The following is a 12,730-nucleotide window of genomic DNA, read 5'->3' on the forward strand; positions in this document are numbered from 1 at the left end:
TTGAGAAATTAGATAAGAATGATACCAGTATGACCAAGACACTGCTTGATGTAAATTTACATCTAAACAAATAGAATATTCAAGAGTTACTGGTAACGTGATATCTCAAATAGAATATTCAAGAGTTACTGGTAGGTATACAAGTAATCCTGGAAAGGATCACTAGAAAGCTATTATAAGAGTTCTCAGATATTTGAGATACACCTTAAAATATGTACTTGAAGGGTATAGTGATGCCAATTGTATATCCAATGCTAAAGATTCAAAATACAAAAGTGAATTTGTCATTACTACTGGAAGAGTTGTAGTCTCCTAGAAATACTCTAAGCAAACATGTATTGCCATATGGAGCTGACGAAGAAGCAGAGTGTCTAAGCAAGGATGTTGGGCTTGGAGGAACAAATCCATGAGGATTTCGATCGAGAGCAGACAATATCATATTATTGTTGGGCTTATGAGCTATGCCGAATCTATACATAGTCTAATCCAACTTGTCGGAAGGAATAAAGACCTCCATCATGGTCACCACACTTTTCTTCACAAACCCTTGAACCTCGCGGGCCGCCTGTGGACTGTTCCGGGCTAGGCCAGCCCACTTTACACCTCTATTCATTCGGAGTCCTTTTGAAAGCAGGTCTCCAGCTATGATCGAAAGGGTTGGCTTTCATTTATTGGAGGATTAAATTGTGTCAACAAATTTGCCCAAATGCCTGAGAACCAAAAACATCTGGCAATATTATAAACTTTTATTAGGCTTGAAAACAGTCGAAACAAAACAAAATATGAGATGGATGTTAGTACACTCCCTTCTAACAAAAATTTACAAATTTAGTAAGTTGATTGTGAGAACCTGCAGGTAATAGGTGTTAGTGCTCCTTGTGGAGAAACAATATCACTGTGCGCTGTGTGTATCCTAATTCATGAATTTTCGACAGTTTGGAGCTCTACATAAACACGGGACTTTGAATTCCTCAGGCTCATCAGGATCAAACAAGTAATCATACCTGCCGCAGGCAATCCAAAAAAATGCATTAGAAGTTCAGTTACTAAAAACCAATGAATGATCGTATGAAAAGAAAGACCCAGAGAGAGAGAGAGAGAGAGAGAGAGAGAGAGATACGTTAGCTCGTCACCAGCAGATACAATAGTCTTGGCGATAAGTACGATCCGACTTTCATCATCACCCACACTCATGATCCTTGCATAACAATTGGGCATACACTGTATAACACACGGATGATTAAGATTAATATACATAACAATTAACAACTTTAGGAGAGTTCAACAACTAGCAATTACAAATAATAATAATAATAATAAAAAAGCAACTACTTGACTGAGATGACAACTCTTTCGAGTTTAAATCAAAATTTGTGTCGCTAAAATGCACCAGGTTGTAGGCATAAGCAACTAGTGACTTACCGAATGGTTGATTAACCGCGCTATGTTTCCTTTATCAGTGGCATCTACCACCACTTCTTCACTTATCTTAAACAGCTGCAAAATAAAATTTTCAGAACAAATTTTAGTTCTTAAATACACAACAAGAAAAGGCATAACAAACAAGAGAAAATTTAACAATTGCATTATCTTTTAAATAAGAGATGGTAAATAGCTTCACAAGGGAAACAATGGAGGCAAGGGGTCCACCAGATACAAAAAAAGGGGATCAGTCCAACTGTAAGGGAAAAGTTAGATAATTACAAACACTTCAGTGATCTGTACTAGCATGATCAACTTTTTCTTTTCTTTTTACAACCAAGAAAACTTCATATTATAAACATTCTATGAAGCAGCAGGTAAAAATCAACTTACATAGCAATCTTTTCCTTCAGCTCGGTAACGTGCCTCCCTTAGATCAGCTACACTTCGTCTGACCTGTTCTCCTCGATATTCAAGGACCTAAAGATAAAGACATTCTTGTTACCCCAAATAATAGAATGTATGTCCAATCAAGAGGGAGCAATATGTAGCCCAAAACAGGACAAGCTCTTATAAAGACCACACACCAAGAAACAGCCTATTTGACATCTAAATACAAAAGCAGAAACTCCTCAGGTATACAAAATGAATCTGAACATCAATATCAAGGATTAGTCTGAAGATGGTGAAAATCATCGTGCCAAATGCATTAAAAAAAGTTTGTACTACCGCATATGACATTCAAAATCAAAATTTCATTCCTAAATGAGGATCATGTTCAAAACTTCTAATAACAATAACACACCATTTCTCCTTCTTGAATGTTTATGCGAGCAAAAAGGCCCCATCCATGTATTCCCGATCTACCAAAGCAAACTCGATCATTCTCAGTTTGCTGGAGTCATTTCAATATGCCCAAGACCGTAAGAAAGATTAATCGAGACTGTTAAAAATGACAGAGGAGAGTATATGAAGAAATATACCTGTAAGTGGTGAAGTCGTTCCCTGAAAGAAGAAAAGATTTTGGGTTCCTCTACCACCTGTTTAGCAAAATTTTTTTTTTTTTTTAAAAAGCATGTCATCATGGTTAATTTTATCGATCCCCTAATAAAAAGAGGTATAAGCAGGGGGGAAAAAAAACAACAACAACAACAACTGCGAGTGTGGCCTGGCCTAAAGTGGTTCACAGGTTCAAATCCCCATCCGGTAATACCCAAATCCATATATAATTTATCAAAGAAGAAAAGTGAAAAGAAAATAGGACAAACTTACTCGGAATACGTTCAAGCTTTGTATTGTGCTTAGAGGATGATGGCAAGGTCTTGTCACTCGATGTGCAATAGCTTCTTCTTCTGTTCTCTAGAAAATGGAAAAACAGAGCAGATAAAGTTGTGGTTTAATTGACTACTATGTGACCCCTACATAATTGAACTGTCATGTAGAGCACCTTCTTGTTATTGTTCACTTTTTTGAAAACCCTACACCTTGCAGCAGAGTATGGGTCATCCTCTGTCATCTCTACTGTTGGCACTTCTCCAAGTTTCCCTATTTTTGATGAAATTAGCCTCGAACCAGCCTTCTTTTTATTTTGAACAAGGGTTTTAGCAGAGAAAACCCCTAAAGGAGTCTGTATGATCAAAACTGTATCTGGATTTGGAGCCCTGCAGCAAAAAGAAAACCATGAAAATGTAAACCAGAGTCAGAGATGCCGAACGTATAAAGTCAAAGGGAATTAAAAGTGTCGAGGCCCAAATGGGGAGAGAAAGCGAGAAAGTGGGGGCTGTGGAACTCCATAACAGGGACTCAAGTACCTGTGATAAGCACAATAGGAGACCATTTTTGTGATCTGTCTACCATTTTTTTCCAGGCTGTGTAACTGCAAATTAGACGCACACAAAAATGTAACGACACACTAGCAACAGGAAATTAAGTGCGTCACTTAAAACAGCACACAAAAATTGTAGAGTACCGACAGGAGAAAAAAAAAAAAATATATATATATATATATATACACCCCCTGAAAAAGGGAAACTGTATTGATATTTTCATTTCCAGTTACATATAATTCTATTGTATGTCTAAGCTACAATAGTTTTAAGCAACGATCACCACAAACAAATAGCAATTAGTAGCTCACCTCCATGCGGTAGCCAGCTCTTGAAGCACACATTGCATGGTAATAAGTGGAACACTTGCAACATTGAGTGCACGAGCCATGAATTTGTTTGCAAATAACGCAGATCTGGAGCTCACCAAAACACAGCGCAGTTAGACTCCAACAGCTAGATATTTCATGCAATTGAAAACAATTAAATCCACATGAATCAAATATAAGAAAACTATAAATATATTCAGAATAGAACTTGACATCTCCAGTTGCATAAATTCATTCTAAGCAGGTTTTCACATTTAACTTCTGTATCTTTCCCCCGTCATTTCTGTTACTTATACATTCCACTTATACAATATAGGATGATGCAGGAAGACCATTAATTTTGTTTTTCTTTTAAATTTTTTTTTTAAAAATCAAGGAATCCTTTGTGGATAAGGTTTCCTTTTAGTTAGTGTTTTTTTAAAAAGTCATTATGTTTGTCTAGGTCAGTCAGATTTAGGAATCCTAATGTTTCCTAAAACCAACGGTTGTAAACCTCTATTTAAAGGCTTGCCTCGGATTTAAGGGAAAAGTTTTTTATGCAAAGATGAAATATGAGAGAATCTTACACGTTCAGTGAAAGACTGATACACGCTCAGTGAGAGGTTGAGAAGAGAAGATGAATTTATCCGACCCTAACCGAGAGATTCAGGGTGATCTTGTTCAATCAGAACTCAGAAGTTCAAAGAATTTTGTTCCAATTTCAAGCCTAGGAATCGATAATTTTAGCCCCAAGGTTTCTTGAAGTGGGGCTGATTTGGAGGGTTATAGTTTCTGGTTTTGCTCAATCCTAGTTACAATCTACATCCATAGTTTAAAAACTACATTATAGGAGAAACATATAACACAGAATGATTTAGCTGGGCCAGCTACTTGCAAAGGAAATCAGCTGGCCTATAAAGAGCAGTGTTTTCAAGTTGAGCCCAATAAAGGTTTCTCAGATGCCATTTACGGGCCATCTTGCATTTTTTCATGTGCGCAATTTAAGGGAGCAGTTAGTGGGACGGAAATAACAATTAGTTTTCCTCATTATGTGAAAGTTACTAAAAAATGCCATAAAGGGAAAGCCGTAAACATAAAGTATGTATGAGAAACATGCAGTTAAATATCAGAAACATACAGTCAAAAATTAAATTCAAATATTAGAAGCATCCAGGAACTCTGAGAAAGACAAAAATTCATGCTATGAACCTTGTTATAAACAAAAGAAACAGTTCACAAGAAGCAGGTGATAGATTGTTTGCTTTTAAACTGGAAAGCTGCACTGCAGTGATGACTAGAACAAGCACCCTACCTTAACAAAAGAGTTTGATGGAATACTCAAGATCCCAACAGCAGGTTCCATCTTTTCATCATTCGCAAAACAAACTTCCGGTCGAAACCAAGCGCATGTAACATGAATCCACAATGTTTCAATGTCAGTTGGTTTCAGAGCACCACCTATCCAAGGAGGTAAAAAAGAAAAGAGAGAGAAGTTTAGATCAATGGTCTCTGCAACATAAATATGTAAACCAGTTTAATGAAGACTGTTTGCACAGTAGAACTATCCATTACTGATACTTAGAATCTGAATAATATACACAAAAATCTTGAAATGAATTCTATAAAAATGGGGAGGAAAACTGTGATTAGATATGTGGGGAGGAAACTCTAGTGATATATTTTTTAGCAAATATGCATTTAGAGGGCTCATATCCAAAGAGAAAGGAATAACTTGAAACGCAGATATAAATCAAAATAGCAGTAAAAAGGGTTTTATGAAGATGAGTAAAACTGATTTAATGAAATTTGAGTGCCCAGAAAACATGCCTTTTACTGGACAAAGGCAACACTCCCTTTTGACATCAGGTGTTTCACATGCTTTGCAAACCCATGAAGTAAAATCCTTTACATTTCTTGCCCCGTAGCATTCTTGATGAACAGCTATTTGACATCTGACATAGATTAGAAACAGCCAATAAGCACCTTTGTCAACATAATAACAAAAGGATCAGATACAAGGGGAGAAGTTCTAACTATGATAGAATGGCATATGTACTAGCAATCATGCATTCAACAACAAAAAAAAAACCGCACAAAATCAACTGAATAAAAGGATAATGCAAGGGAAAAACTCATTGGTCTCATTAGGTGTGTGCTAAATTGGTCCTGACTTGATCTAAATTACTATTAAATATTGAGACACAGAAGAATATCCAAACACCTGTTGCAGATAATTATTTTGTTGTAGTCCCAGTCAACAACCCATCTACAAACAGCACATCGTTCCGTGGTCCATTTAGCATAAACTGGTTCATACTTTTCTGTCATGATAAAAATAGTGTAGGTTCGGTCAGAAGAATTAACATGGCGTGGCAAAGATAACATTCAACAAATTGCATTGCTGCGCATTTAGATAAACATCAATTTTTAAGTAACTTCTAAGAAAGAGAATATACCTTGCAAAAATTTAAGCAACTTCTGCTTTCGCTCCTTCACAGAAGGTCGTTTCGGAGGTTTGCTAGAAACAAGGGCATTTTCATGATATTCTGCCAACTGCAGCATCTGCGAAGCCAGACAGAGATTACCTAAAAGGTTAGAATGCAGCAACACAAAAAATGAAGCAAATGGAACTCAATCCAGCATTTGATCAATACGAACAAGAGATGCCAACAAGAAAAGGGAGAGGATAGAATGCTCATTTTACAATCATAAAATGTCAGCCAACCCTCTCAATTAAACTTTATGAATGAATAAGAAATATGTTTCTCCATGCAAATTGTCTGATACAAATGAAAACACTGCAGACAAAAAGAGCATTCATACAGACCACGTATTTAAACAAAAATAACGAGAGAATCAATGGGATTTAAAATAAATCAATGCAATAAGGGGGAAAAAGAGATGATCTATCAAATTATGAGGTGTCACACCACATGACTTATATAATTAGACAACACTACAATAGGATTTATGCTATCCGTAGAAAGTTCAGTGAGTTTTAAACTTTTACCACATAACTTAAAGGTGCTCAATAATGTGAGCAAATATTGTATTAGAAATAATATTTTGAATCAAAGATTTAAGTTTTAATGTTGCTAGTAAGAAATGGTCCTAAGCCCGAATAATAAAGATGAGCATAAAATCTCATGTTTTAATCTGTTAATTATTAATCCAAGAAGCAAACCTAACAAAATATGAAGAGAAATTAAGCTTTAAGAGTGATGAGCAATGTTGAAAACTAAATGATGAACAGACTAATCAACTGTTGTACAAACCCATTGTTCTAGAGGTTGCATGGAACCTTTCACCCGAACACTGGTCCTCCAATTTCTCATTTTGGAGCCTGTATGTCGTTCCCATTCACTAAGTGCTTGCTTTTCCGGACCACAGTACCCACACTTGCATACAACTCTGAACAGAAAATATATGAATGAACTCAAGGAAAGCTTTCGGATACCAAATACAGAAATACTTTACCAAGTAAATCAAGGCAGGAAACAGAAATCCACCCGATTAAATTAGACCAACCGAGAAAGAAAACAAAGAAATACATGTAAGCAATTAAACAATGTGAACAAAATTCTGAAATGAAAATTTCCTTGTATATTTATAGAAAGACATATGAGGAATTAAATTAAAATTTCAAACTTAACACAATCAAAGAATGATATTACAATATTGTCTCCCACATGATAAACAATGAAATCAGTGCATGTGAAGTTTGTACTCCTTACTTACAAGTGGAGGCTCGAAAAATATACGCCTTCAACGCCAGAGCACACAACAGTAACTTTGTTCGGCAGCACCAATTTGCCATTAGTGTTGTTTAATCTGTAACAAAGACTATAAAATCATTAAACATGCACCCATTATTTTTGGATTGTCACTTACATGCTCAAGATCAAGAAACAAAACAGGAATAAAAATAATCATAAGGTAAAGATCATCACACAATTAAAAAAAACTTACTTGGCTTTCGAATGTGGTTTCTCAGAATCTGACAGCTCAAAATTGAATTTTGCTTTGCAACTGGGACAATAATAATCAGTAGCCTCCAGGTCCTTAAAAGAAAATAGAACAGAAGTCAGAGAAACCTGAAATCAACATTTATACCATTATTATGCAAGTCAATTAGAGGGAGACGTTCAGCTAATGGAACCTTAAAGCGGTTGCTGGAGATTTTGTCGCATTCTGCATGGACCCAAACTTTACAACCATCACAACGTACCTGATAAATATGGACATCCAACCACAAACTTAATTACAAATAACCATCACAGCCACAGGAAATAATCATAATCTATTCCAGCTAGCAGGAAAGCTTACCCAGCTTCCACTGTCGGAATGTTCCAAACCTTCTTGCAAATGCCACAGAAGTGTTTTGATTTTGTCAACTATATTTGAAGTTCATGACATTGTCATAAAGTAAACAATACATGCAAAAACATATTAACTATAAAGTTGGCAGATAAAACTTGAACCAAACACCTGAAACAAGGAAAATGGGTACAAACCCTAGCACATGTTTTACAGAAGAACTGGTTCGCAGGAGTTGAAGCCTTTGTTTTCTTTTGCAAAGGAAGGCTCATGCCACAGCCTTCACAGGGCCGCGTGTCTTTACTTTTCACATCCTGCACGGAAGGACTAAACTTGTTATCTAAAGATTTTGAAGGTTATATGTAAAGGGAAACCCTCACCTCCGATTGCTGCAGAAGAAAACTTAAAATTGGGAGAGAAAAGAAACCAAACGTTGTGTTTACGTTATTTCAGCTCCCTTACCAAGGAAAGCTCACATCAGCTAAGGCAGAGGAAACATTAAATTTCAATTGTGAGAGAATTTATCTTAACAGGTTGCACCATTGCCCACAATAATAATTTCAATTGTCCAGTGGATTTCTTAACAGGATTACACAAAATAATATAACTGACCAAGTATTAAATACATTTCGTGTGGAAGTCAACCAATTCCTTAGCCTTATTGCAGATCACAACAACTATAATAATAAAGAATGATGTAGAAATACACATGATCGTAACTTTCTTGATTTAGTCACTTTGCACTTCTTTACGAAAATGCAAACAAAAGAAAAAGAAAAAGAAAAAAAGAAGGGAACTGTGCCCTACTATCATCAACTTGTTTAAAAGAAAATTCGTCAAATGTCAAGACAAAGTTTTAAGGCTGCTGATGCATCTTTGCAGTTAAATAATAGAAAATACTCCAAATCAACTTGCCTGATTGGGAAAGTATAGGTCTTGATCCTGGTTTGAACCACTAGCTTCTGGAACCCATCTAACAGCAGAGTCAACATACGTTGGGTTCCCTGCAGCAATATTAATAACATGTAACAACTTCTCCACAATGCCCTGTTCTGCCAGAAATGCCTCCTCTACTGCATGCTGGAGATCACCAGGTTTGGAGCCACTCAATTGAGGCTGTTCCTGGAACCTAATTCACATAAATACCCAACATAAGCACATAGACATCTTTGAAAGATCTAGTCCTACACAGCCAAAAACAACTACACACCTGTCCACGAAGTCTATGAACGGAAATATCATCCCTCTTTTGACCCAAGCGTAATCCTGCCCAATGATTTTATACACCATGGTAATTAATTTACCAAACACCCCAAAGATGATTAGTAGAACTATTGGAGATGTATATTCTTTAAGTAATGCACAAATCCATACCCTTTCATTTTCATTTCCAAAGTGCCCAAGAAACATTACACAAGCTGCCTCAGGTATACAAGACCTCAAGACCAGCTCCGGTGCCTGTGTCATTGGATCAATCACAATTGAAGGCCAAAAAGGATACTTTTTTCCACACTTTGCCCACACTAAGTCACCAGAATAAAAATCCTCTGGGCCATACAGCCCATCTTTCCTTTCGCCACTCTTCTCCCTGTTACTCAAAGCAATTTGCTCCTCCTCCTCAATCTCTATAACCGGGCCCTTCTCATCTTCTGGCAGTTGCTCATTTAGCGATGTTAATGTACTACGTGAACTAGCATACTTCTTTGAATTAAAATTCCTGAAACCTAATTCCTCTTCTTCCTCTTCCTCTTCCTCACGCAATGTGGAATACTTAAGATGCTTATTTCCAATTCTCTCGCCATTCCGCTTAGCTTTAACATTCATGCTACTGAGTTTTGGTGTTTTGAAGCTGAATTTATCGTTTCCACATTCAGTATCGTCATCAACAGCATCGTCACGCACGTTAGTCTTGCTCTCTTTCTTCCAATTCTCAATTACAGAGTCTTTGAACCGTGAAGGAAGTACCTGAACGCGGCCCCTCGAGGTCCTCACCAGTGGTGGCCGCGAAACCTCCGCCTTCTTATTCATTCTGGTTGCTCTGGACGAATCACGGCCCTTAGATTTCGACTCAACCTCACCAGGTGAGCAGGACACTTCAGTACACCAAGACGCAGTGTAACCACCCTTCTCCGCTGCCTGACCAGCGCGGGCGGAAAGAATTCCGTGGAGACCGATTGGAATGATCCCCGCGGCGACCTCTCCTAGCAGGTTAAGAGGATAATAGCCATTAACCTTACGCTTCTTCCTAGCCGCGGAGCTATCTTCGTCGTCAGCCGCCGAGCCGCTGACTTTGCAACGTTTAAGAGTCGGCATTTGGGATTTCAACTTCCTCTTAATAATCATCCTCTCGAAAACTAAGCAATCCGAGAAAGGAACCGAAGTCAAAATCCTCCTGAATTTTGCATCAAACTCTCAATCCCCAAACCATCCATAAACCCTAACTATCACCAAATTTCAATCAAAATCAGAAGCAACAACAGAGGCAAAATTCCTTGCTCAGTAAACAAACACAGGTCGGGAAGAAGATAAAAAGAGATGATTGATAAACAGAAGGAGATACTGAGGTAAATTTGATTGAAAGAGATGGAATTTGTGAGGGGGGTTCGAAGAGTCCAACGAAGCAGAGATCTGTACCGAATTCTATTTGGACAACGAAGCTCTTTCTCTCTCTTACTCTTTCTCTCTCTATCTAACTGCTGCATTGCATATGATACGAGTGAATGACATAAGAAATTAAATAAATAAAAAATGGATTGAATATTTATTTTTTTTGTAGAGAGAGAAACAGGGAGGGAGGGAGGAAGCATGAGAGAGAGAGAGAGAGAAGGGGTCGGCGTGGGTGGTGTTGTATCATCTCGTGAGGGGATTCTGAAGAGTGTCGAAGCTAACGTGTTATCTTTTTAAACGAACCTTTTGATTTCCTCCTCTTAGAAGGATTTTGTCTGTTGTTCGTTGGTTCATCATTTTTCGTGAATTTGGTAAATGTATTCTAGAACGGTACCACCATAGTTGGAACTCAAAATTCGTTATTATAGTTAGTTTTGCATAAATGTGTTTTGAATGCTGAGCTACGAAACTCAACTCAACTCTCTTCTCTGCAACTAGAAGTGCCATTATGACGTTGTTTTATAGTTAGGAGACAAAATTGTGGTGGAGGCAAGTGTTGAGGGGTTGAATCGGAGAGGATGAGGATGAGGAGCTATTACTTGACCTTACAAACTCAAATTGGTAAGACAATGTTTTTCTTGTTTGAATTTATGGAGCAAGTAGTTTTTTTTTTCTTTTTTTTTTAATGTAGGGGTTTAGATGAGTGGTAAATTCACCGGAAATAGAAGTGACGCCACCATGTTGACGGGCGGTGGGAGGTGGTTTTTCTGCCGGTCGTCTTCGTGACCTTTTAAAACTAAGGGAAGAAGTTGCTCCCACCATTTTCAAGGGGTATGTACGGTAATTCAATTATTGGTGACTGTCTCTATGATCTTTATAGTTAATTTAAAATCGGATTTAAAATTTTTTTTTTTGAAAAAGATAAGTTGACTGGATTTCGAATGACCTTCTTCCATGGGTTTCTGCGAGATTTCGAACCGGCGCTAAGTATGATCAGAGACAGTCAGACAGATTTCTCTTGGGCCTAATCCCAGCTTTCCTGGAGCTGGAGCAATAAAAGGCCCGGCTTCAGAGTCCCACACTCCCACTGTAAGTTACTAACCAGATTTCTTCCTTCCTAGCCGAACAGTTAACGATTTTGGCTTTCAGATATAGCCCAGTCCACTGACGGGTAGAATAATCCACTAACAGATCTGGGCTTGTTTGGGAATGCTGTGAGGTGCTGTGAGGTGTGATGTTGTGACTTATAAAATTGTGGTGCTGTGAGGTGAGTTGGAACGCAAAAAACTGTTTGACGCATCACTTTTAAAACTGTAGTGCGGTGCTGTGAGGTGCGTTTGACGATGATCTAAATTACGGTTATATTAGATGACTAATAATATTAATATAAAATCACTTAAGGTTTATATTGTACATTAATCTAAAATAAAATAATTGACCTAATTTGATTACGTAGAATAATTAAACATATATTGTAAGCGTTTGGGAGTGCTGTGAGGTGCTGCGGTGAGGTGCTGTGAGGTAAAAAGCTGTGGTGCTGTGAGGTGAGTTGGAACGTAAAAGTTTTTTGGCGTGTCACAAAAAACTATGGTGCTGTGAGGTGTGTTGCAACTGAACACAGTTACAACACACTGCCAAACTCATACAGAATAACACTTTCTTGTTAGAGCTGAAGTCGAATCCATTCATCTTGAGTTGGATTGTTATGCTCGAAACATACATAGCTTCCACTGGATTCCCATACATACCAAGTCTCATGAATCAATAAAAAAAAATAGAAAATTAGCAAGACTTAGACACCCACACACTGCTTCTCGAATATCTGTCGCAAAGAACAAGTTGCAGTGAGCCACCGACTGACTCTGTACGGGAAGAGAAACCAGAATTGTCTCCGGAAAAAAAAAGAACCAAACAAAGCAACCCATTTTATAGAGAATAAAAATAATAATTAAACAAGCTATGAACGACTCAACATTTGCTGATCATATCATTTACTAATGGAAGCACCAATTAGACCGACGACAGCCATTTCATAATCTGACTTGTCAACAATGCTTGCTTGCTTGCTCCCTGTTTCTTATTCAACAAACCTATATACAAACAACTTTACAAGCCATTTCAAACTCCAGATTCAGAATTAAACACTAGAGTAGAATTCAGAATATAAGGCCATAATTGTTTACAGCTGATTGCATCAAAACGATTCATACGGAGTCCTTTTGGAAGCAGCACTCCAGCTATACATGAAAG

The 12,730-nt window shown here is 37.5% G+C and overlaps 1 protein-coding gene across 1 annotated transcript; it reads right to left on the bottom strand.

The window, feature by feature from the left end:
• Window positions 1-90: 90 nt before the first annotated feature.
• LOC119985342 (histone-lysine N-methyltransferase ATX4-like) lies at window positions 91-10,685 on the bottom strand. Its single transcript, XM_038829615.1, is given in 25 exon segments — window positions 91-710; window positions 851-1,004; window positions 1,121-1,221; window positions 1,423-1,497; window positions 1,816-1,902; window positions 2,228-2,317; window positions 2,406-2,462; window positions 2,695-2,781; window positions 2,870-3,083; window positions 3,234-3,298; window positions 3,560-3,664; window positions 4,869-5,014; window positions 5,384-5,508; window positions 5,778-5,877; window positions 6,013-6,118; window positions 6,832-6,967; window positions 7,295-7,387; window positions 7,526-7,617; window positions 7,716-7,784; window positions 7,883-7,908; window positions 7,911-7,950; window positions 8,071-8,187; window positions 8,789-9,002; window positions 9,084-9,139; window positions 9,248-10,685. Coding segments are annotated over 24 exon segments (3,261 nt in total). The 5' UTR covers window positions 10,217-10,685; the 3' UTR covers window positions 91-710; window positions 851-913.
• Between the last annotated feature and the right edge of the window lie 2,045 nt (window positions 10,686-12,730).

This window comes from Tripterygium wilfordii, chromosome 19, assembly GCF_013401445.1.
Source record: "Tripterygium wilfordii isolate XIE 37 chromosome 19, ASM1340144v1, whole genome shotgun sequence".
NCBI classification, from domain to species: Eukaryota; Viridiplantae; Streptophyta; class Magnoliopsida; order Celastrales; family Celastraceae; genus Tripterygium; species Tripterygium wilfordii.